General features: G+C 44.5%; 1 protein-coding gene across 9 annotated transcripts in view; it reads right to left on the bottom strand.

The window, feature by feature from the left end:
* Nucleotides 1-17,881, bottom strand: part of plekhg2 (pleckstrin homology and RhoGEF domain containing G2) — a 59,818-nt gene extending 41,937 nt beyond the window's left edge. For 5 of the 9 annotated variants that reach the window (XM_023350890.1, XM_023350897.1, XM_023350896.1 and 2 more), the window contains exons 1-2: nt 17,587-17,881; nt 5,541-5,618 (exon numbers count right to left, since the gene is read on the bottom strand). In XM_023350890.1, coding sequence (XP_023206658.1) covers nt 5,541-5,589 — 49 coding nt within the window. In that variant the 5' untranslated portion in view covers nt 5,590-5,618; nt 17,587-17,881. Of the gene's footprint in view, nt 1-320; nt 421-5,540; nt 6,489-7,497; nt 8,886-9,415; nt 9,500-17,586 lie in introns of those variants that run through there. The other 4 variants (XM_023350894.1, XM_023350893.1, XM_023350892.1 and 1 more) reach the window with 4 other exon arrangements.
* Between the last annotated feature and the right edge of the window lie 8,376 nt (nt 17,882-26,257).

Below are 26,257 nucleotides of genomic sequence, written 5' to 3'. Positions count from 1 at the left end.
AGCCCTGGGAAAACCTGGGGTCAACCGGGGGAAACCGCTGGACGGGTCACCAACCATCACAGGGACCAACAGGACAGACTATCAGGAATCAGGATAATTAACCCTCCATGTTTTTGGATGTTGGATGAAACCAGAGAGACAAAGACATGCAAACCCCACCAAGGTTCAGACCCTGAAATCTGCCAGGAGCAACGACGGCACCAGCTGCAGACAAAACCGTCCAGTCAGACTCAAGAACTTCAGCAGGCGAAGTCGGTCAGAGCCGTTTGATCTGGAGAAACGTCTGTTTGTCTCAGTTTGAGCTGAAAGGTTTTACTCACCGTCTGCAGTCTTCTGGATGTGTGTGTTATCGTGTGTGTTTCAGTAGCTCCATCAGCTGACTCTGATCACCGTTAAAGACTCTGAAGTCTGTCAGTTCCTCTCAGCAACATCTGCTGCTCGGCACGTTTGACTTCCTGTCGTCGGTTTGAGGGCAGAGCGCTCGCCGCCCTGAAACGTTTCTGCTGTTGGCCTCAGGGCAGGACGCTTGGTGGATTGAGCTGCACCCAGTTTCAGGGTGGAGGTGTCAGGAGACGGAGGATGTTCAGTCAGAAAGTAAATCTGAGTGTTTTAAAGTCCAGGATGTGGTGAAACGTCTGTCTTGTTTTGTTTCCGCCTTCTCAGAAACTGGCAAGGCTCTCAGAAAGCTGCTGCAGGTGGTGATGCTCCGCTGCTCAGGTTTTCCACCTGGAAGCTCAGCCAATCACAGCTGGGGATACCAACAGCCCCGCACACAATAACCAGCAGGAACCAGCCTCAGTCCTCAAGGCGTCACAGGTTCGATTCCCAGTCTGATGGCCTTTGCTGCACGTGTCATTAGCCACTTTCCTGTCGATTCACTATCAAATAAAGGCCACTAGAGTTAACAAAACCTTAAGAAAACTTTCAACAAGATGCAGCTAATGAGACGTAGCTATATGCTAACTGGCTGGACTCAAACCCACAACCTCTGAGTGATTCCTCCAGTTTCATCAGCAGTTCAGAACCAAACACCTGAAGAAAGCTTCCCGTTAACAAACACTGTCTGCTTAGTTTCAATTTATGAAGCTTAGCCTTTACATTAGTATTTACCATATTTTGCCTTAGCTTAGCTTAGGTTTTCTTCATTGAACTTATCATCACTTAGTCAAACTTATCTCAGACTTTATTTAGTAATTTGTTGATTTTACTTTATATTTGCCCTAAATTAGGAAAGACGAAGCTTCTTCAGGTAACCGGCTGTACGAACTGACTGTGATTCTGTTGTGATAAAATGAAACTTTTCCTAAACATTCAGCTCTGATTCGTGTTTTCCCAGAGATTTGACATCAGACACCATTTTCTGGATGACAAACATTTTGATGTGAACCAAAGGAATCAGACTTCCTGTTAAAATCATTTTCTGTCTCTACAGGCTTCACAGTCAGAAATAAACTGGAAGGAAAGTTTGATTCCTGCAGCGGAAAATGATTAAAACCTCTTTAAAGCAAGATGGCAGCCGTCCGTAATGTGAGCTGAAGTAGGAGTGACAGACCTGCATGGAGTCTTCAAGTCCCAAAAACACAGCAGGGCCTCCGGGCAGCGAGCTGTGGATGCCATTATGAGGTGGAATTTCCCTTTAAACACAGACTTTGAGGAGGAGAGATTCCTGCGTGTGATTACAGTAATCAGAGAGCTGCTCCTGGCTGTCGGCAGCCGTTTGACTGAAACGTTTCAGAAGAAGCGTCTGATGGAGAACGTTTCATCTCCTGGTGTTTCCCTCCAGCCTGACAGGCGTCGTCTTCAACCGTTAAAACTTTTATTTCTGCTTCTGAAAACCAGAAACTCTGCAGCACAGCAACAACAAACACCATCAAAAGCTGATGTATTGATTCATGTGTTTGTTTTTATCTCCTCTGACGTTATGACAAACATTCATGCTTGGTTTTCATTTTCATATTTTCAGCTCTTCTTACTCCGTTTGCTTAAAACGAAACTAAAGATTTATTTGTTGCATCCAATGACAGAAAACTGTGAATTTGACTGAACTTTATAACGAGAGGTGAGTCTGCAGACCAATCATGTTGGATGTTTACTGAAAAAATGAAGAATACAACTAAGAAAACCCACAGGGAGCCAGAGCAGAACAAAAACAGGGAAAATACGAGATCTAACAGGATGAGGCGGGAGGAACCAGCAGGAGAAGAGATTAAAAATGGAGAGGTGAACAAAACAGCTGATCTGATTGGCTAACGGGTCGCAGGTGGAGGAGAGAGAGAAAATGGCACAGGGGGCGAGGGAGAGCACACAGGAGACAAAGAAATGAAGAATAACTAGAAACATAATTAATCCAGAGTAACAAGGAACAAACATAACTAGAAACACCAAGAAGAACTGAACTAAAGACACGGCAGACTGGCCTAATCAAAGTAACAGACTAAAAGACACAGAATACTCAAACTAGAAATACTGAAAGCAACCAAAGACGCCGACATCGACATTTCCTCTGACTGTGAACTAAACCCTGGTTCACCTGGATCAACCTGGGCAGAGCGCCTCACCCAGGAGAACGCTGGAACTGAACCTGCAACCCGCTGAGCCTCAGTCAGTTCTTCACCATCAAACTGGGGCTCACTGCTCCAAATCGACCAGCAGGATTTCAACCAGCAACCTCTGCCGTCGCAGAGTCACGCTGAAGCTTTCAGGTAAATGAACTTTGACCTCAGGCGCTTTCAGACAGACTGAAGGTCGTCTGAAGGGAATTGAACCGTTTCTCCGTCTGATGAAGTTCAGACTGCTGACACAAAACTGATGAACCAAACACTCGAGTGAACTGAAGCATGGCAGGAGAATACCAGAAAATATGAAACCAGAAAATATTAAAACAAAAAATATAAAAACTAAAAATATTAAAACAAAAAATATAAAACGAGACTTCAGGAGAAACACAGGATCATCAAACAACTTTATGACCTCCAGAAAACAGCTGGACATGTCAGCCTGCATAGTGTCTATGTGTGTGTGTGTGTGTGTGTGTGTGGGTGTGTGTGTGTGTGTGTGTGTGGGGGGGTGGGTGTGTGTGTGTGTGTGTGGGGGGGGGGGTGTCTGCATGTTTCTCCAGATAAACTCTCCACACACACAAAGACAGGAAGTCGCTCCTCTCACATCATCATTTATGAGCCAAAGTACTGAAGTAACGGCAAACTCTCGTGACCTTTGACCCCACACACGCACCAAGGTTCCTTCTGTTCACTTTCATTCCTGAAGCGATAAGCAAACTCCCCTCAACAGCTTGTGAAGATGGATGACCTTTGAACTTTACATTCCTGGCTCTTATTTGCCCTCGGCGTCTCGACAGCAAAAACGTCGGTTCTGACCTGAAACCGGATCGATTGATCAATAAGAATCAGCCGATGAACCGATCAGCGTATCGTCTCAGCTGGTCCGCTGGACTCACGCAGATCAACCCAACCGAACATCCCACTGCTACAGCTGAGGTCAGAGGTCAACAGAAAAGAAGAGCGATGATGGCTTCCATTTCAGAGGTCCGGACCAGAACCAGTACGGACCCAAAACAAACCAAGAATTTCTCCTCTTAAGGGGAACGATGATCCACAGAAACCAACAGAATGGAGGGTTTGGAATGGCCTAGTCAAAGTTTGAGCCCAGCTGAGATGCTGTGAAATTAGTTCAGACGGGTCGTTTATACTTCAGTTTGATGATCTGACCATTCTGACCCATTCCTCTGGTTCGGTTCTGCCTGGTTCTGTCCGGTTCTGCCCGATTCTGTTCGGTTCTGCTTGGTACTGCCCAGTTCTGCCTGGTTCTGCTCCTTCTGTCCTTTGGTTATAATCAGAGTTCTGCTGCAGCCGCTCATGGCGATCCGGTCGGAGCATTTGTCACAGCAGAAACATTGTTCTGAACTTTATCACCACAAACCAGGCAGCTTCCTGCACACACACACACACACACACACACACACACACACACACGCACACACACACACACACACACACACACACACACACACACACACACCGTTGTGTTCGTGAACACTGCCCTCATGTTAATTGCAGCCTAAGGTCAGAAATTTTGCTGCTTTCGAGGTGTGTGTGTGTGTGTGTGTGTGTGTGTGTGTGTGTGAATGGTAACTCTGAAAGTCAATATAACAGCATGGTGCTGTGTGTAATTACACCTCATTACTCTGTGTGTGCGTGTGTGTGTGTGTGTGTGCTGTGTGTGTGTGTGTGTGTGTGTGGGGGGGGGGGGGGTGTGTGTGTGTGTGTGTTGGTCATGCTGACAGGAAGTCACAGCTCACATAGAAACAGATCCAGACTGAAATAAATCCACTGACAGGCGGCAGCAGCTTCATGGGAAAAAACTCTGCTGTGTTTTCAGTCTGACAAGTGAAGCAGAGGAACGTCCAGCATCAGGAACCGTTCGGCAGCGTCAGGAACCGTTCGGCAGCATCAGGAACCGTTCGGCAGCGTCAGGAACCGTTCGGCAGCGTCAGGATCAGCTGCTGGGTCAGGAATGACGCTGTGACGGTTCGGGTCTCAGGCAGAGCAGCTCTGATTGCAGCTTTCTGGCTGATCGCCGACCTTTAAAAAGCCTGATCTGATCATTCTGACCTTTTGTTTGAAAAGTTGCTAAATGTGGCGTCAGAGTGGCTGAGTTGGTGGCGGTGGGGGTGAGTGTCGTAAACCGCGTGGGTCTGTCAGTTAGCAGCTGGTTTTCAGATACGATCAGAGGGTGAGATCAGCTTCACATGTAGCAATAAGACCAGACAGCTAACGTTACCTAGCTAGTGTTGCTAACATCACTGGCTGACCTTTTCCTGTGCATCATTTCCAAGTGACAATAAAAGTTTGAAGTACAACCTCCCGACCTTTACAAGCCGCTGTACGCTTCCTAATGGATGTTGTTTTTCAGACATTTTCTTTGATTCATGTAACTAAATGATATGAGTGAAGATTTAGCAAACATCTTCTCCTGCTCCCAGACAACCAGAGCTAGCTGCTGTGGACAATTGTCCGTCTCCATGATAAGTTCTGGATGTATGAGGATGAAGAAAAGTCAGTGACCCGAATTCATGAATTCCATTTATTAATACCAGAACACAGCTGGTCCATAGTTCATGCTCTCCTTAAAGGCTGGCAGAACAAAATGGCTTCTCATTCTGTTTGTTAGCCTCTAGCTAAGCTTAAGAGGGCGTTTCCTAACATGTCATGTCCTTTAGCTTTAGCTTTGCAACTAGCTAAAAGAGATAGAAGAAAAACACTGAATTATTTATTTCCAACATTTTTACGTTATTAGTTTAAATGAAGACGGAGTGAGGACATCCGTCTTCCTAACAGAGCTGAGTGGACCAAACTTCAAGACGATGGTTGGACTCGAACAGGAACACTGTAACTGCTAAGCATGGTGGTGTCCCAGTCCCAGTCCCAATTCCAGTCCCAATCCCAATCCCAGTCCCAGTCCCAGTCCCAATTCCAGTCCCAGTCCCAATCCCAATCCCAGTCCCAGTCCCAGTCCCAGTTTACCTGAGTTACTGGGCGATCTCTGGCTGCCGCGCCGCGCCCCCTCAGGCATGGTGTGAGGATTTGGAAAGGAGCAGAAACCTGGAGAGAAGCAGGACAGAAACGGCGTTAGAGCCAGCGGACGGCGTCTTCATCGTTCTTCATCGCAAACAGGAAACCAGAGGAAGCAGAAACCCTGAAAACGCCGCTGGCTCCACCGCCATGGACGCTCTCGCTCTGCCTTTGTGTGAAAAATGTGAGCACAGATGTAATGTTTGGCTGGAAGACAAGAATTCACTGTCTTCATATTACCCAGTGTGTGTGTGTGTGCGTGTGTGTGTGGAGGGGTGTGTGTGTGTAACGGCCTCCTACAAACTCATTAATACAGTTACAGTGTGACCCAGTTTGTCCACTGGACACAAACAAGTGTTCCTGCAGCTGTCTGCCTCGGTACCAGGGTTAAGGGTCATAGTGGGGGGGCGGTCCGGGCGGTCCAGGCCCGGATCCCAGATCGGCAGGTTGCTGGTTGAAATCCCTTCGTAAGCCTGGGATCTCTGCTGCAGCAGATTTCTGATCCTCAGAAAAACAGAAAAGACTAAAACCAACACGAAGGTTCGGTTCAGTCCGTCCCCTGGGTTGATCTGGACCCGGCAGACGGTTCGTTCCACAGAACGTTACCAAAAAATCAGATCCAGCTTTGAATCTTCTGTATCTTTTGAAGCAGAGTAAACTTTAATCGGTCTGATAAAGGAGGTGAGGCCACCCAGGAAAGGCCAAGGACCAGAACGTAGCGGAAGAATTTAAAGCATTTGGCATTCAAATTCAACCAGCCTCATCTCATGGCCTATCATCTGAGCTCCCACAATGCATTGCGTCTAAAGGTCTTTGTTCAGATCCAAATCCGACTCAAACCAGAAACCAGAACTTCAAGGTTTTCATCTCGCTTCGTTGGTTTTCCAACATTGACCCAGCAGGACCAGAACCAGAACCAGGACCAGAACCAGGACCAGGACTAGAACCAGAACCAGAACCAGTACTAGAACCAGAACCAGGACTAGAACCAGAACCAGCCTCTCCTCCCTTCGATCAGCTCTGGGCCCGGTGATTCTGCTTCATGGGAGCTGCTGGCAGTTTGTCATGTGACTTTCTTTGACCAATCAGCAGTGAAGCTGCAGAGGCCACCCCCAGCGTCTCCATGGCAACGGTTGCCTTCACAAACTGGACTCAAACATGCAGGATGGAAACTTGGAGGCAGAAACAGAGACTGATCAGAGTAACGCTGCTGATTATTATGGGATGGAGCGGGTTCTGTGAAGCGGGTCATCAGAACCAGAACACAGAGCTGGGAAGTTCCAACAAATCTGAGTTTAACTGATGAATTAAAAATGAGTAAAAAAGCACAAACAATCAGACAAAATGTTAAAATAATGGACAACAACCCAACTGTGACTGTAGATAAAGGCTCATTGTTCATCAGCAGCAACAAAAAGCAGAGATGACGTCATAAGAGGCCCAGTTGGCCCGGGTTCTGAGAGAACACAATGTGAGGAGGCATCTGTGACCCAGTAACACACTGACACAGTGAAGCATGCTGGGATATCCACCACTGCCATCCATGTTTGGTTCCAGAAAAGACAGGAGGTTTAATAACGCAGAACGAACACAAAGACACATACAAACCGAGACAAAAAACACCAGAAATAAAATACTAAACCTGAAGGAATTAACCTGTATGGTAACTCCCACAGGTGAGCAGCGCTAGCTACGCTAAGTGCGCTAACCGTTTCGAAGTTAGGAAAAATAGGGCTAAACAAAAAGAAGGCTCTGCTATACCATAAGCATGCTAAAAAGGAGCTGCTAACCCATAAACATTAGCTCTGCTAACGTTAAACCAACATTCTATTTAGTGGAAGCTAATGGTAAAGCGCTAAATTCAAGCTACGTGAGTATGTCGCCCTCATGAGGTTAAATCTGTTATTACCTGTACGGTTTGCGCTTCAGGAACTCAGTTCTACAGCAGCTGATTTCTGCTATGCATGCAGGACATCCGGAGGTCTAAAACCGCTTACTGTGGAACAACAGAGATGCATTCTGGGTACAGAATAACTGTCACTCACTGCAATGCATCATGGGTGGAGAACCTGAGGGGAGCAAGAGGAACTGCTGCGTAAACAGAATTCAAAATAAGAGCATGAAAAAAAGGTCTGAGGATCTCTAAACAGTCGATAACCAAAACCTCGACACAGATGCTGAACTTTAACTGAAATTTACAAAACATTAAAACAAGAAAATTTGAGTTTTAGAATTTATCTGGAAAAATGAATTGAGTGCTAAATGTTTTTAAAGCTAGCAAAATGTTAGCTATTAGCAGGTTAGCAGAAGTGCTCACTGTTACACAGAAAATAAGAACTAAAGCTAAAGGAATGAACCTGTATGGCAACACATTTTAATCAATAATAAAGAACATGATCAAAACAGCAACTTGTTCTGATTCGTCTCGTAAAGCTTCATGGTTCTGATCGAATCGGACCTCAGGCGGGTTATCTGGTTTATGTTCCTTCAGGGTTTTAAAGTGACAGATTTACAGTGAGACATGCTGTACTGAGCTCGGTCCAGAACCCAATAAAACCCCTGATCCGCATCACTTCCTCCTGTTCCCCGCCAAGCAGCCAGAACTTCCTGCTATCATCTGAGCCTGATCAGAACCAGAACCAACACTGACTGGGTTTCATGGCTCTAAAGTTCTGTTCGGGTTCCTGAACTGAAAAACAACCAATATGAGAAGCTAACATGTAGCTTCAGGGCTAAGTACTTCCTGTCTGAATCAGAACCAACTGATCGGGTCTTTATGAAGTTCTGCATTTATTTCATCTGAGCTGAGGTGAGAGCGTGATGGGTGATCGATTTATCGAGCCTCCCCGCTCCAGAACCGGAACCACAGAAAAGTGCTGCTCATGTTTGTCCCAGAACCCAGCAGGACTTCCTGTTTGACCCGTTTCAGAACCGTTGAGGTGAAGAACTGAAGGCGCCTCCGTCGTTTCTGTGTAAGCTGAGGGGAGAAGTTGCTCGTTTAGAGTCGCGGGTCGGTTCTGTGGTCTGGGTTCAGAACCGGGCCGAGAGAAAGTGCTCCTCCAGCCTAAACACAAGGCTGACGCTCCGACACCCGTCCTCCTGACAGACGTGGGCCGGGCTGCTGTGTGTGGTCCAGAACCAGAACTGCTGAGCGTTCTGATGCGACCCAGAACTTGGAGCTTTCTGTGACAGATCGGACCTGAAATCTGAAGCCGGGTTCTACAGGAAGCGTTTCAGGGGTTCCTCTGGGGTCCGAACTCCAACCCTAACCCATCCATCGCTCTCTGACCCAAACAGGAAGAAGCAGACCCGTCACAAATACTCACATTCTCCACAGCAGAAGTACTGACAGCTGTCTGAAAAAATACTTTAGTAAAAGTACTTTAGTACTAGTAAAAGTACAGGCTGGACTGCTTAGTAAAAAAGTTTTGAAATGTACTTAAATGCAGAAAGTAAAAAGTATTTTCACCTTCAGACTTATCGAAATGACTTTTGGTAAGTCTAAAGTACTTTAAAAAGTTCTAGTTGTACAAAATACATTATTTTATTCTTTTGCTGACGACATGCTGTTGTGTAGAAATGAAAATTAATATCGATACGGTTCAGTTCTTCAAATCTCAGATCATTTGAACAAAACTTCACATCACTGTCTGTAATAACTCTTATGAGACTTCGTGAGTTACAGCCGGACTGAAAAACCTTTGAGACCAACATCTACGCTTCCTCTCACCAGCCTCATGACATAAAACAGCAAATTCAACTCTGTTGACTTATTTTACATGCAAACACACATCAGTTACAGCAGAAATATTAAAGTGATAGAAAACCTGATGCAGGTTCTTCCTCTGTGAGATTCTGACACTGGGAGCAGGTTACTGGTTTCCAGTCAGCAGCTGGTTACAAACCTGAGACCAGCAGGTATCAGTCAGTTATGACAGATCTGAACTTTGACCTCAATATGAGAAACTTCAGACTGATAAGAGGAACCAAAGGTAAAATAACCTGAACAGGTGATCAACTCTAAACCACTCTACCTTTTTACTCTCTATGTTATTTAAACACACCTGTTGCCGTGGCAACCGCCTGCGCTCCACAAGCCGATCAGAGATGACGTTAAAACGTTCGGTCCGTTAGGATATCAGGTTTTCAGGCTGGATGATTATTAATCCGGCTCCCTGATCAGCTGATTCAACTGCTGCTCTGATAGTCAGTCGGCCTTTGAGTCCATTTTTTATTTTCTTTAATGGAACCAAAACACACAGAATTGCACCAACACCTAGTTGAAACAATAATTACTGAGATTAATATTTTTGTTGGGTTAATAATTTAAAGACGTTTTGTTGATTTTTGTATTCTTTAGTTACAAACGTTTTGTTCTCAGTGAATATTTTGATAAGTGCGTCAGAAGAGGTCGGCTGGTTTCTGACCGCTGAGATCCACGTGTTGAGCAAAACCTGAGTTACGACGACATTGACGACATTTAATTTCCCTTTGGGATCAATGAATATTTGTAATCTGAATTCTGAACTCACTCTTTGCTAATCGTTGTCTGAGTAACAACATGGAAGGATTTTTAAAAACGAGGCTCCGGCGTCTCTGAGTGACTTCCTGTTACTCAGATTACAGTAACAAAGTACTTTTACTTTTTTCCTCTACATCTCTGGCTGAGAGTCCGTCAGATGCGAGTTGTGCAACTTTCCTCAGAGGGGAGCCATGAAGCACGACCTTTGACCTCCCTGCGCTCAGCCTGGACGTCTCCTCAGTTTGTTTTCAGTTCTTTACACATTCTGGTTTGTTCTGTGTGAGAAACCAAAGCAGGACGGAAACTGAATTTACAACCTTGACCTGTGACCTCTGTGACCGCAGGAAGGTTACAGACGCTCAGAAATATGAAAACAGGCAAGATGAACCTCATATTCATCGTTAGTAAGGGAGAGCAGGCTAACCCTAAAGTGCTACACCAATACGCTATTTAGCTAAAACTAATGCTAAAGCATTACACCAATACGCTATTTAGCTAAAGCTAATGCTGAAGCGCTACACCAATACGCTATTTAGCTAAAGCTAATGCTAAAGCATTACACCAATACGCTATTTAGCTAAAGCTAATGCTGAAGCGCTACACCAATACGCTATTTAGCTAAAGCTAATGCTGAAGTGCTACACCAATACGCTATTTAGCTAAAGCTGAAGCGCTACACCAATACACTATTTAGCTAAAGCTAATGCTGAAGTGCTACACCAATACGCTATTTAGCTAAAGCTAATGCTAAAGCGCTACACCAGCATGGTACTTAAGCGAGCTCTTATACATTTTAACTACATGCTGTTTAGCAGACGCTAATCAAGGAGGATGTCTAACTTTCTCCACACAGGACGGGATTTGAACCAAAGACCTTCTTGCTGTGAAGCAACAATGCTAACCATATTAGAGTTTATAAACCCAACAGAACTACAAATCCCATTTAGTACCATGATGAATGCATTTATTTTTCCACTGAGTAAAAGGAACTACAGTAAAGGTGAGATTGTTTTAGACATCTTCTCCACTTTCTCAATAACAAACCCGGTTCTGCCCGAGGTACCAGCAGAACCGGAACCGTTCATTCAGTTGGCGGGCAGGAAACTGAGGCTGAAACATGTCAGACAGAATGTTCTAGAAATCCAGCTGAGAAAATGAAGGAGATTTCCACAGAGAGCTTCAACACAATAAGAGACAAAAATAGATCAGCCTTCAGTCTGCTCTGTTTGCTTTAGCTCTATTGTCCTGTGATGAATTCTGGGAAACGGAGTCGTCTCAGCGGACAGTCGGACATCAAGATGAGACTCCATAAATGTGTCAGCAGGACACATTTATGTGTGTGTGTGTCAGACACACACAGCTGTTTCCGGCACACACACATCACAGCGTCAGTATTTCTGCTTCACTCTGACAAGTTAAAGCCTGTTTTCTCCGTCATTCTGGTCATAAAGTTTCTCTGCTTCCTGGTGCAACATGTAGTGATGTTGTAACGATTCTGTCGCTGCAGGGACTGAAACATAAATCTGTGTTTGAGTGACTTCACATTACCCTCACCTGGTTACGATCCAAGAGCTTTTTTTCATTTTTCCTGAAGCATTGACTCTGTCGGGACTCAAACCCACAACCTTTGACTCTCTTCTACATAGCTAAAAGTCCAAGGCGCTGTCCGCTGCGCCACAGAGCCTGCAGAAATATTTCCATGTGAAAACGTGGGAATTTTTGCGTCATGTTCCAGGAACAAAGAAACGTTTTGTTCCTTCAGATGATCATCCAGAGAACTGACTCGTTATCATACCTGATATTTATTTCTGACTCAAGCTTGACGTCTATTTTAGATTTTATTAAAGATGCTTTGGCCTGTTTGGGATTGAAACCATCAACCTCCTGACCTCCACAGGTCAAACTCTTATATAGGAGTTTAAAACAAACGTTGGTCTAATTTTAAACCAGCTTTTTTCAGTTGCTGTGGAGCGAAGGAGCATGTTTGCTGCGTGTTTCTGTGCATTTTGCTGCCATGTTGTGTATGTTATTTATGTTGTTTACCGAGCGGCTCTGGGCCAGAGTCGCTGTGGTATCCAGCTGTCGCCGGACTCACACACACTCACACACTGTGCGTCACAGCAGAGCCTGTGTCTAACCTCAGAAGATGCTAAATTGTTGGACTAATTATTATAAACGGCAAACAGTGGTAACCCAGGAAACTACCCTCCCACATCCCATAATTAGAGGCTAAATATTAAAAGAGCTTCCAAATAGTTGAGATGGTTGGGGTGTGTTTGGTTCTGCTTGGCTCCTGGAGTCTGGGTCGGAGCGGACCGCTCAGAGGAACCAGAAACACCGACACAGCTTTAGCTCCAGATATCAGGATTTACCGGAACACCGGAGGACAACGGCGCTGCTGGGATTTGAACACGCAACCTATGAATCACATCGTCCAACAAGTTTCCACTGAGCTACAGGAAATGTTGGAATTTGGGTTCTGAATTTCTGACAATCAACAACATGGCAGCAAATTAACCAGCATCCAACTCAGAGGAAAATGAAACTGATGTTAAATATTCTGATGAACATGAAACCTAAAGTCCAGCTGCGGTCACTCAACAGGATAATCTGATTTCATCTCATCGTCTGAACGAACAGATTCTGATCTTTTCACCCAAAAAATCAATTTGTGTCACTTCCACTAAATCTGATCTGATCTGAACGGTCATGTGGCATTTTATCCAATTTTACATGCAGAATTATGACATGAGCCATAATTCTGCAACAGATGGTAAATCAGGACAATGGCTGAAGCAATTGTTGCCGATACTTTGGATGGAGCTAATCAACGTTAGCTCCCGTTGCTCAGCAGCGTAAAATTCAGTAAACTTTCAAACTTAGCACCGCTGTTCACCTTATCTTTCTCTTACACCGTCTGACTCCAGTCACATTTAATTATGCAAAAAAAAATCAGATTTCAGGAACAAATCCGTGACGATAAAGAGCCTCGTGGAGCTCAGCTCACCTTTTTCTGTCCAACTCGTTTATGGACCAGAGCAGAGATCCAGCTCTCTCTCATTTCTCTGAATGGTTAAGTACGCTGCTGTTTTCAGTAGTAAATAAAAGTGGATGTGTTTTGCTTTGCCACCGCGTGTCACTTCCTGTTTCACTCTCAACGTTTCCATCAAAATGCTGAGTCAGCGTGGCAGAGGATCGCCAGCGGTTGCCAGGTCTCATCGGCCGTTTTCTGTCTGATCGAATGATAAATCACATCCTGTGTTTTGGGCTTTGAATTTATTTGATCAAATTACTGAAACATTTAATGATCATAAGTTAAACTGGATTCTGGAGAACGACATCATTTCCCTTGGATTGTGTTTTGGTGTATAATGGACGCGTACCGACCTAAAACAGAACCAGAACCCAAGCAGAAGGAGACGACACCAACGTTCAAAGTTTGTGTCAAACAGCATCAAGTGCAGAAGTGGAAGTGCCAGATTTCATTGATGTCTAAATATGGAAACACTGCAGTGAAAAGTGCAGTGAGAGCAGAAATCATGTCCCGGTTTGCAGCTCTAACATCTGGCTGTGATTGAGTTTAGAGAGTAACGTCTGGATCTCTGCTCAGATTCACCAAACAGCAGGAGAAACTGCTTCCTGTTTATCATAAAAATTCTCCTCACGTTCCTCATCCTTCATCCGTCGGAGCCGCATGACTTTGGTCAAAGTTGCTCTCATGATTCCTGGAACGGCTGGTTGCTTCCAGTGAAGTCAGAGATGAGGAGGTGATAAGGAGGATTTGGCCTTTTAAGGACAAGAGAACCAAACGCCTCATTAATTTATGATGTGATCATTATACTCTGATATTCCACTTTCTGTTTGATGGCAGATCAGGTGGACGCGTCCAGCAGAGACGGCGATGGACAACAATCCAAGCACCTCATTGGCCAGAGCCCAGGAAGCAGAATCAGAAGAAAATCAGCTTCTATCGCCTGAGGCTGCAGGCCTTTGGTTAGGAGACGATGAAAACGCAGAGTCCCTCTGCACATGGAAGCATGAGGAGGGGTCAGAGGTCACAGACACTTGGCATTCTGGGACGTGATGATGTGATTACTGACCTCATGATTGAAATGCGGGACGTTTCTTCTGAGTTAATACAGAAAGGGGAAGGAGAACCTGAACACACCGACACAGTTGCGTCCCGATACGATGCGTTCACTGACCTTCGTTCTGTTACTGCATGAAGGAACATCAGTTGTTTTTATGAACAGTTCTCAGCTGACTTATTCACTTGTCTCTATTCTCTATGAATCATTCAGACATAAAAAGCAGCGCTGTGAAGCAAACAGCAGAACAAACTTTAAATCGATTCTTAGAAAACGTTACAGAAAAATCTCAGGGTTGGTTCCTAATGACAACGACTTCAACACGTTTCTGGTTTCTTCCAGTCAAACTTTGCTCTAAAACAGACATCAACAACAAACAGAATTAGAAATCTTTCCAAATATGTCCAGGCAACCAAAGTTGCCTCCTATTGCCCTACAGCAGCGTTTCTCAATGCCGGTCCTCAGGCCTCCCTGCCCTGCATGTTTTAGGTGTTTCCCTTCTGCTACACACCTGGATTGAATCTATGGGTGATCAACAGGTTTCTGCAGCACTTGATGTTCATGCAATCATTTGAATCAGCTGTTCAGGAATAGAGGCACATTTAAAACATGCAGAGCAGGGGGGCCTGAGGACTAGAATTGAGAAGCGCTGGGCTACAGTCAGGGATGGCAACTCCAGACCTGGAGGGCCGATTCCTGCAGCTTTTAGATGCATCTCCACTTCAACACACCTGAGTCAAATAATGAGGTTGTTAGCAGGACTCTGGAGAACCTGACTGCACTGAGGAGGAGATTCAGCTGTTGGATTCAAGTGTGTTGGACCAGAGAGACGTCTAAGAGTTACAGGACACCAGGACTGCCCCCCCGGGCCCCCCGGCCCTGCAGGAGGATGAAGCTTTAGGACAGTTTGGGATGAACAGCAGGCTCTGTGGCGCATTGGACTGACCGCAGCAGCAAGACATTGAAAGGTTGTGGGTTCGAGTCCCACCAGAGTCGATGTTTATGACTCCAGTCAAAAGCTTTTTTAAAAATAATGTTCAAATTTAACAAAAGCCCAAAAGTGACGAACCAAATTCAGATCCTTACGGCCGTCAAACGAAACACATGACAGCATTTTTTAAAGGACATGCAGAAGTAAAGATGAGGATAAAGAGTTGAATTATGGCTCAAATCCTAAATGTTTGTTTGTGTCAAAAGGTCCAGAACAGCAAAGTGATGAGTCACAGAACCAGCTCTGTGGTCAGGCTGCATTAAAACCTTAAAATATAAAAACATTAAAATATACATTAAACATAAAACATTAAAATATAAAAACAAGCTCCATTAAAACAATAAAATATTCTTCATACAGCAGAAACAAACTACACGTTCCATCAAACCTCAACACTAAAAAGCTTTAAAAAATAGACACCGCTAGGTTACCTTAGCCTAGCTGATTTTAGCCTAAGTAAGCTAAATTTACCATAGCTTAGCTTAGCTTTCCCTAGCTTACCTTGGTTATGTTTATCTGACCTTAGTTTAGTTTACCTTAACTTTACTTAGCAAACTTTATTTCAAGGGAAATAAAGGGCGGGAAGTCTGGGCCTCCCTTGAAGCTGCTAGCCCCGCGACCCGACCTCGGATAAAGCAAAGAAAATGGATGGATGGACTTTATTTCAATCTAAATTAATTTAGTTTAGCTAATGTTAGATTATTTTAGCTAAACCTACCTGATTTTAATTAATCGTACTATACTTTAGAATAGCCACCTTATTTTAGCTTCCTAGTTTAACTTACTTAGTTTACGTTAGCTTAGTTTAGCGTAACTTCTCCTGGCATAATTTAGTTTATTTTAGAATAGTTTAGTTTATTTAATATAATGCCAGCTTATTTTACCATAATTCAGCTGACTTTATATTTGGTTTAATTTATCTCTGCTACCATATTTTAGCTTCTTAATTCATCTTATCTAAGTGAAGCTGATCTTAGCTTGGTTTGGTTTAGCATAGCTTAGCTTATTTTGGATTAGTTTAGTTTACTCTAGGGAAGGTTAGTTTATTGTAGCATAATTTCGCTGACTTTGATTTAGCTTAGTTATTTCAGTTTATCTTTAGCGTATCTGATCTTAGCTTAGCTGAATTCAGTTAATCTAAGTTATGATTAGTTCATTTCTGCTTCATGTAATCAAAGAATAAATCTATAAACTCTTTTTATGACAGATCTAATCTTTAGTTCTTTTATATGTTTTCCCTTCTGATAAGTTGGAGGCATTTTTGTGCTAAGCTAACGGTAGCGCTGCTGTTTCCTCTGTATGAATGAATGTTGATCCGTGTGAACATTAAACTCTCAGTTGGACAAATGTCGTCGTTCCTCCTGGGAGTCTGTTCTATAAAAATCTTTGTTTTCCTTCATCATGCAGATAAAATCGTCACATTTTCTGATTTTGGACGTTTTTATTTCTTAAACAGCGTCTGAGAGGATTTCAGGCCTGAAACTTCCCTGTTTTGCTGACAGATGTTTGCTCAGTGTTGGAAGTTCCCTGTCATGTTTTTGTTTTAATAACTCCCACTTCAGTCGGTTTCTGCAAACAGGAGAATTTTTTATTATTTTGACCAAAAGCAGTCGCCGTTCCTCTGAGGAAGACTTTGGATCTTCGTCTCATGTTGTTTTCTGTCTCAGTCCTGCTGACATTCCTGGATTCTTCGTCTGTGTGGGAACTTTTGTTTTTAAAAGAAATGTTTGAAAGATGAGCCGGAGAGGCCAAACAGGATGACGGTCAGATGAGACCCCCCCAACACACACACACACACCCACATACGCCCCTCCACACACACACACACACACGCACACACACACACACACACACACACACACACACACACACACACACACACACACACACACACACACACACACACACACACACACACACACACACACACACAGCGACATGAGGAGTGAAAACTTCCTGACAGAAACAGCCATGAAAGTAGAACTGAGGCCCTAAAGAGGAAAACGTCACGGATTCACCTGATCTGAAACTCTTCAGTTGAGTTTTAAAGCAGCAGAAAGCGCTCAGCGCGCCCCCTACAGGCGCTGAAACACATTACAAGTAAAGAACTGTTGGTTTAAAATCTGAAATGATCAAACTTTTTAATCTGCAAGACATCTTTCAGGAGGATGACCTGAGGTCTGACCGGAAGTCAGAATGCATCATCATCATCATCATCATCATCATCATCATCATCATCATCATCATCATCATCATCATCATCATCATCCAGAACAAACTTTTCATTATTTTATGTCATATTTAAATCAGGGTCATATTTAATAAATAATACTCTGGAGTATGAAAGTTTCCTGTGTGGGAAGCAGCGGATAAAACCAGGTTCGGATGGGACCTCACCTCGGAGCCGGACCGGACCGGACCGGAGACATGGACCGCCCTGCTGCTCGGTTCTCCCGGTATTCCTGCGGATCCACAGGTCGCTCCAGGAAAAAACGCGATCCCGAACCAGTCACAGCCCCAGTCCGTCCAGTCAACTGGGCCAGCTGTTACCCAGCAAAGGCAAACAAAGAATCCATCCGAAACCAGTCCAGCTCACGAAACCAGACGGGCAGGAGTTCGGTGAACCGGCGGAGGAACGGAACCAGAACCAGCGGGCTGGAGATGAACGGAACCAGCGGGCTGGAGATGAGGAGCTGCGAGCGGCGAACAGACGGAGGGGAGGGGGGGGTGGACCCGTTAGGAGCGGGGGGGTCGGGGGGGAGGTCCAAACTCTGGCTGGGAGAAAGGAGAGACGGTTCTGACAAACTTCCAGCCAGAACTCCTCAAGAATCTGCAGATTTTACAAGTTTACAAAAAATGGAGCAAGAAAAACTGATGCATGGATCCATCGGATCCACCGGATCCATCGGATCCATTCATGCTGCAGAGGAGTAGAGATCCAGTCAGGAGGTTGAATCTGCAGAAAAATGAATCTACTGGATCAGAAAGAGTCAAAATCAGACAGACAGACAGACAGACTGATGTGTTTCATTTCCAGGTTTTTCCTCTGACTCAGCGGCTGCAGGAGCATCAAACTGCAGCTGCTGAACAACATGGAGGTCGTCATGGCAACCAGGTGTGCAGCCAAAAAGCAGGAAGTGGGACGCTGCTGTCCCTTCGTCTTCATTGGAGGTCAGAGGTCAAGTGGGGTTTCTCAGAGTCAGAACCGAAATAATGGAGCACATCTCCATGGCAACGCCTTGACTGGTCCTTGGATTCCAGGAAGTTTCCAGGCGGTTCAGTGGAAGATAAACCAGTTTTATTTAAAAAAAAAAAAAAAAAAACAGACGAGGAAATATGAAAAATTAAAAATTACATGAAAGAATATTTTTAAAATAAACATTGAAGTGGAACATATAAAAGATCCACAAACTTTATTAATTAAAAAAAAATACAAAACAAGACAGGAAATAAATATATGACAATTTAGATTTTATCCGTAAAATGAAATAAAATAGTAGAAAAAAAACTTTTTAATTGAAACATTTAGATTTGTATATAGAAATAAAATAAATATGGAAAATAAAAGGAAGATCAACAAGATTTTCATATGTATATATACATTGGCTCTAGTTGCCTTTGTTTTACAGTAGATTAACAGAATGTGCACCAAAGGTCGAAGGTCAACAGGCCAGGACTTGAAGTCATGACCGCCGCATGGAGGAATTATTACCTAGTAGAAAAAAATATTTAATAAAAACATAAGAAAAAAGATTCAGAACCTTTTAGTACTTTTTTAGATTCATGTAAAAAATAATAAAAAACACAAAGAAATTAAAAATGAGAAAATCCACAAAAAAACAAAAGTTTCAACATGTGGAAAATGTTTGTCACTACAGAAAACATCTGCAGACCTGATCTGATTAAAAAGCTGCATGAATGTAGATGAAATGTTTTATTTTATTTATTCGATCGTTTTGATTCATGTCTGCAGGCCGACTGAGAAAAACTTCAAACAGAAACACCAGTCAGAGCTTTATACTGGACACACACGCACACACACACCCGCGCGCACACACACACAGATGGAGAAAGTGTGAAACAGCGCGGGTCAACGGAGCCGGCTGGCACCATCCGCTCAGTGTTTTTCCAAACTCAGACATTCCTCAGCTCACTTTCCTCCCAACAATTACCCTCCAGACTGTCGCTGTGTTTGTGTTGCCTCTCCAGAGGTCAGGGGTCATCAGGAAACAAAAGGGAAACCGTGGCAGCTTTACATTCTGGACACAAAGTCTTGGAGTGGATCGGCTGTACGACAGTCAGAGAGGTTTGTCTTTCAGATCCAAACCTCAGACTGAACACAGGAACCGGGTCCTTCGCCGCCATGTTTTATTGTCAAACTGCAGTTGGAAAACACACAGCTTCATTCAGTCTCCCAGCAACCAGCACAGCCAAGCATAGGTGCAGTTTGGAGGTGTGTGCTCCGACCTGCAGTCCATTTCTGTTCCCTGAAGAACGAACCATTAACACACTTTCACACACTGACGGTGGCGAGCTGCTGGGTAGTAGCCACAGCTGCCCTGGGCCAGTCCGACAGAGCAGAGGCTGCCATGAAGAGCGCCCCCTAGCCCTCAGACCAACACCAGCAGGCATGGCGAGTTAGTGCCTTGCTCAAGGACACAACTACAGAGACAGACAGTGTCTCAAACCGGAGACAAACTCCTACCTCCATCACTACAACGCTAAACAATGCTAAACGCTAAACTAGAACGGCTGTTAGTGGAAGCTAATGCTAAAGCGCTAAAGTGCTAGTTCAGTTGAAAACAATCCGCCCGCCTTGACAGACTACGGCATGTTCTCTAACGAACGTAGATATTGTGTTTATGTTTATATCTTATCTACTGTCTGGTTTTTTGGATGGAAAGAAAGAGAATGCAAGGACAGGAAATGGAACTGCTGCCCAAACAGCCTTCAGAATAAGAGCATAAATATAAAATTCTAACTACTTGAAAAATTTGTAAAAGCCAAATCACCAAAACTTCAACACACATGTTGAACTTTGTTAAGCTTACCAAACTGGAAAGTAAGTTAGCGCTTTAGATTTTATCCATAAAATTAACAAAGGGGAAGCTAACAGTGCTAAATGTTTTCAACATTAGCAAAAGAGCAAAACGCTGAATGAAAAATTAGCTCCACTATTAGCACATTAGCAGAAGTGTGCCCACCACAGGTGACCATGCTGAGTCATTGGATGAAATGTTGCTTAGAGGGAACATGAACGAGTTTATTTCTTTGTTAGGATTAAATTTAGGCTCAATAAGTAAAGAAATTCTGAAAACACATTTTCCCTCGGTGGATCTCTGCCTCGGCCTGATCATCGCTCAGCTGATAAACCCCATGAGTTTATCATCATTATTCTTGTGGGAGAAGACTGGTCCTGTTTGCTCTGGTCGGGTTTGCTGCTGTGAAACCTGACGTCTGTTTTCTTCTCCTCCAGCCTGGACGGGCTCTCAGCTGGATCAGAACCTCAGTCAGAACCTCAGTCAGAACCTCAGCCTGGACCTGCAGAGCAGCAGCTTCGCCAGCAGGTTTCCCCGCTGATATTCCATCTCCAACGGCCGACCACATTTCCACTGCTAATGACATGGCGGCAGCCATGTTGGCTTGGCCAGCGTCTCATTAGTGGATATCTGAGAAACGGCGGCGGCCCGGCGGACCGGAGCGTCTCCGTCTCCGCTGGTGTCTTCTCTGCAGACGGCTGCTAGAAATCAATATTTACTGTTTAATGGAGAAGACTCTAAGAGAATAATCAAAGTTCCTCCTCATGTTTCAGATCCCAAATGGGAAAATTTCAACAACCAAGCAGCTTCTGTTCGCCTAAAACCAGTTTGGGTTCCCAGCAGCCGGTAAACGGCTCCAGTTAAAGTCAGGTTCACCATCTTATCAGTTCTTTTATGTCACAATTTTAACCTAAATATTTAATTGGCAAGCTAAAAATTTAGCTTCAAACTAAATATTTTTTGCTAAACTAAATATATCTTAGCTTTAGCATTAGCTTCTGCTAATTGCTGTATTTGGATGGTGCTTCATCATTAGCAGAGCTAAATTCATGATTAGTGTTTTAGGGCTAGCACCAAGTAGCTAGCAGCATTTTTATTCTCAGGCTTTTATAGATTTTTATTTGTGTTTTTGTAAACCATGCAGCTGTAACTGAAATGTGATTTTTCTGGTGACTTCCCTTCCTATTCTGCAGGCGCACACAGCGCCACCTACAGCTTATCTCCATGGTTACTGCATCATTGCAATAACCATTGCTTATTATTGTAAGCAATAATAAACCACTGTTTATGATGAACCCTTTTCATAATAAGGGTTCAAATTGTTTTATGTTGCTACTTTCTGAAGGAGTTACGACCAGGCCTGTGGCTGAGTTTCTGGTTTGGGTCAGGCCGCTTCATTCTCAGCGTTTCTGTGGTTTTCAGTCTTAATGAGTTTAAACGTTTAGATGCTGCAAACAGCTGATTGGTCGAACATCTGCAGCTCACCTGCACACACAGCTGAGGAGCCCGTCTTTACGGAGCGCTTGGCTCGGATCGGTCGGTAAAAAGCTGCAGATTTTCTTCATTAAATCTGAATTCTGCGTGCGTCGTTTTACGGTCTTTAATTAGGCCGCCGAGCCGAGCTTCAGGCCCTGCTGCTTATTACAGACTGAGCTCCAGTCTGGCCTAATCTCTCCCCATCTCTGCCAATAAGCACTTACAGCTGTGGTATGTGTGTGCGTGTATGTGTGTAGGGGGGTGAGTGTGTGTGTGTGTGTGTGTGTGTGCGTGTGTGTGTGTGTGTGTGCGTGTGCGTGTGTGTGTGTGTGTGTGTGTGTGTGTGTGTGTGTGTGTGTGTGTGTGTGTGTGTGTGTGACTCCATCAGGACCTCCAGGGTGAGGACTCTCAGTCCGGTCCTTCCTTTGGGTTCGCAGCTCATCGGAGCTCCTTGCAGCCAGAGTTCAGGTTCTGGTTCTGGTTTCTCACAGGTCAGGCTCTGGGGTGGGTGTGTGAGTGCGTGTGTGTGTGTTGGTTTCATTGTGGTTTCTGGACCTGGACCAGAGCAGCGAGCCTCAGAACCACAAACATCACGCTGGCCAGCAGAGAGAGAGACGCTGAAGGAGGAATTCAGTTTCTGAGGAATCATGGAGGAGAAGGACGGAGCAGGAAGACCCAGAAAAACAGAACAACTGGAACAGAGAGAGAAAAACCCAAAAAATACAAAACAAAATGACACAAATTCTGCTGCTGAAGGGAGGATCTACATGTAGGGGGCGCTGTAAACCAGGTGACCAAGAAACTCTGTCATCAAACTTTATTTATCTGCAGCTCTTCACCTCATTTCTCAAGTCTTCCACAGATTCTCAGTCAGATTCAGGCCTGGACTTTGACTAGGCCATATGAATGTGTTTTAATATAACCTGTCCCATAATAACTGCAGCTCAGTCTTAGGCCTTCAACTCTACCTGTCCTCCCACAGCATGATGCTGCCACCACTGAATAGAACCAATCAGAACCAGAGGTTTTGTCTTTAGATGGTCCGTTCCTAATCATCGATTTTTAAAGAGTCTGTAAATAAATAAATCCTTCGGAGCGACCGTCGTCCTGGTTTTATCGTCTCCTCTCGCTTCCTCGTCTCTTCTTCTTATCGTCTCCAGGAAGTGAGCCGCTTCACTTCCTGTTGTCTCTCCGTTCCTCCTCTGGTCCAGAGGCCGTCCATCCTGCAGCTCTGACCAGGAAGTCAGCAGGAAGTGACCTAGGCCTCCAGGCGACGATTCCACAGGAAGAAACCTCAACAAGAACATTTACAAAAAAAGCAAAAGGCAGAAAATGGACCAGAACCAGAACCAGAACCGCTTCCGTCTGAAACTAATCATCTCTCAAGCACGGCGGTGGCAGCATCATGGTTCAGACCAAAGCCATGTTTCTGAACCGACATTTTAACTTTTCCATATTAGTCTAAACATTTTCTTAAAGAATAGTTGAGAAATTGTGAGGCGGGGTTTTGTGGAGAGGCTGTAAGAGGTCAGTATCCGACTGAACTACAGTGAACAGTCCTGAAATCTCATCATGTTGATTCATTTACTGAAGCTGCTGAGTTTGATCCCTTATTCACAGGACAACAGTTCATCAGTTCATGTTTCAGCTATTTAATTCTGGATTAGTAATTATTAGTCCTCATATATTTAATAAATCAGGGACCATTTGAGGTGGTTTTAATCCAACTTGTCAGTAGTAAATAATATAAATAATCTGATTTATTCCAACTAAGCCAAATTAATAAAATCTGACAACCTGATTGTTCATGGTACAGCTGTAGTTCACACTCTGACCACTAGAGGGTGGAGAAAGGCTTTAATGTGGGGCACATGCATGCAGTAACAGTGTACATGCAGGAGGAAGGCTGAATTCAGGCTGGACCCAGTTTGATGCAAATTCACGACAACCGTCCAAAACGGGTTAAGAACCCTGGAGACGACAAAACGCTTTCTGATTTTATTTTAGTCTTCTTCCTCTGACTTCCAGCAGCTGAAGCTCAATCAGGCTGGATGATGATGAAGAGGACAATCATAAAAAACTAATTAACCAATGAGAGCTCGGCTGCAGAGCTAATATACTGATCCTGTGGGACGGCGGCTGCATGAGCTCATCCCAGAGGATTGATCCAGAGCAGCAGCTTGGTTTGGTATCTAAACAAAGTCAGGAGACGTCAGATCTGATGATGGGTTAGGGTTAGGGTAGTTGTTTGTTGTTGTTGGAAAGTGTTTCTGTTGAGGTAAACGTTTAAACTGTGGGACGTGAGAAGGTGAAACTTCCTGTGGTGTCCGATCTGCAGACAGATTGGTAGAGTCTGAACGACGTGTTGAGTGTGAGAGTCGGCATTCCTTCCAGACATGTCAGCACAGTTTCTGCTTCCTGGCAGTGCTCTTATAACGCAGGCATGCTAACTGCGGCAGGATGACTTCATGGATCCGGTTCTGTTGAGTCAGCCTGATCAGAGTAACGTCTGCATCCACAGAAACCTGAACCAGGAGGCTCCAGAGCAAAGAGAGTCTTTATGATACAAACGGGTCGTTTGGGATCAGAGGCGCCTCCTCGGGTACGGCCTCGGCTCCGTTTGGTTCAACAGGAAGTGAAGAGGATAAATCAGAGGCTGGGCTGAAGGAAGGTCTCACCGTGTCGCCTCTCAGGCGTCTTCGTCAGCTCTTCACTCTTCACTCATGTCTGCTGCAGGTCGGCTCTCCCTGCTCTCCTCCTCACAGTCCAGTACGGCCAGACTTTTCCCATCAGCGCTAAGCGCAACGAATTCAGAAACTAAAATTTATTTTAAAAGCAGCTTTCAAAGACAGAAGATGCATCACATTTCAGCTGCAGGTTTATAAAAACGAACAAAACGCCAATAAAGTCGTGACATAAAAATCTGGGACAAGAAAATGCAGATGTTGGCACCGCTAACATTAGCGACGCTAGCCCTAAGGATTTAATTCTAAACATTAGTTTAGAGCCAAAGTGCTAAACCAACACGGTAGTTAGCAGAGGCTAATGCTAAAGCTCTAAACCAACATGGTAGTCAGCAGAAGCTAATGCTAAAGCACTAAACCAACATGGTAGTTAGCAGAAGCTAATGCTAAAGCTCTAAACCAACATGGTAGTCAGCAGAAGCTAATGCTAAAGCACTAAACCAACATGGTAGTTAGCAGAAGCTAATGCTAAAGCTCTAAACCAACATGGTAGTCAGCAGAAGCTAATGCTAAAGCACTAAACCAACACGGTAGTTAGCAGAAGCTAATGCTAAAGCACTAAAAAACATGGTAGTCAGCAGAAGCTAATGCTAAAGTGCTAAACCAACACAGAATTATTATTGGGCTAATCATTTTCAAAGTTAGCAAAAGTAATAAGATCCACATTAGCCCTGCCTTTGCTAGTGGAGCTAATCTTTAGCCTAAGTAACCTGAAAATGGAATGTGAGGGAGCAGCGAGAGTTTGGTTCAAATCATCTGGAGCCCGGACATTCAGAGCTTCAACCGGACCGTAAACCACCGAGTCGTGTCCTTTTGTTCACAGGTTGCCATGGAAACGCCAGACTGTTAGAGAACCAAATGCAAATCTAGAGGTTGTTGGGCCGAGTCCCGGAACCAGAACCAGAGTCTCAGTCGCATTTCAGAGACAATTCAGAACATGAAGGCTGGAGGAGATGGATGGATCCATCCATCCATCCATCCATCCATCCATCCATCCATCCATCCATCCATCCATCCATCCATCCATCCATCCATCCATCCATCCATCCATCCATCCTGCTCTCTTCCTCTCTCTAGTAATTCTAACTCTGAGTTGAGGATCATTAGATCATCAGTTAAACTGGAAGCTCCAGTCGTTCCTTCGTTTCTCCTCCCACTGATGGAAAGTCTGAGATATGAAGGTGGAGGAGGAGGTTGCCTCATCCCAGACGGCTAAAAATACCTTCATGACGTTATCATCATAAACCGTCATAAATGTCTCAATATCCTAAAAACAGAACGCTCAGGAAACCAAGACGTAACCAATCAGGAAACATCCGAGACTTTGGGTTAGAGGCAATGATGAGGAGTGAGACGTTGGGTGATAATGTGATGAGGAGTGAGACGTTGGGTGATAATGTGATGAGGAGTGAGACGTTGGGTGATAATGTGATGAGGAGTGAGACGTTGGGTGATAATGTGATGAGGAGTGAGACGTTGGGTGATAATGTGATGAGGAGTGAGACGTTGGTGTCGGGGTGATCTGGACTGGTGCTGGAAGTGAAGCGGCTGAAGCTGAAGCTGAGCGGTTCTGTCGCTGCGTGTTTGTGATGTGACGTCTGTTCCCACGGCACCAAACGACCTCGAGCCGCGACTCTCTGCCTATAAATGGCTCGTCTGGTGGCGTTTTGGTGACCGGTCAGGCCGTATAAGGACAGAGAGAGAAACGGACTGAAGGAGGTGAAAGAAGAACAGAAATATCCAGGAAGCCGGAGTCGGTGGAGGAAAAGCCTTTGAAAGGTTTCAGTAACTCTCATGGCGGTTTTCTGT

Source organism: Xiphophorus maculatus, chromosome 18 (assembly GCF_002775205.1).
Source record: "Xiphophorus maculatus strain JP 163 A chromosome 18, X_maculatus-5.0-male, whole genome shotgun sequence".
In the NCBI taxonomy this organism is placed as follows: domain Eukaryota; kingdom Metazoa; phylum Chordata; class Actinopteri; order Cyprinodontiformes; family Poeciliidae; genus Xiphophorus; species Xiphophorus maculatus.
This window is presented reverse-complemented; position numbering and strand designations above follow the sequence as displayed.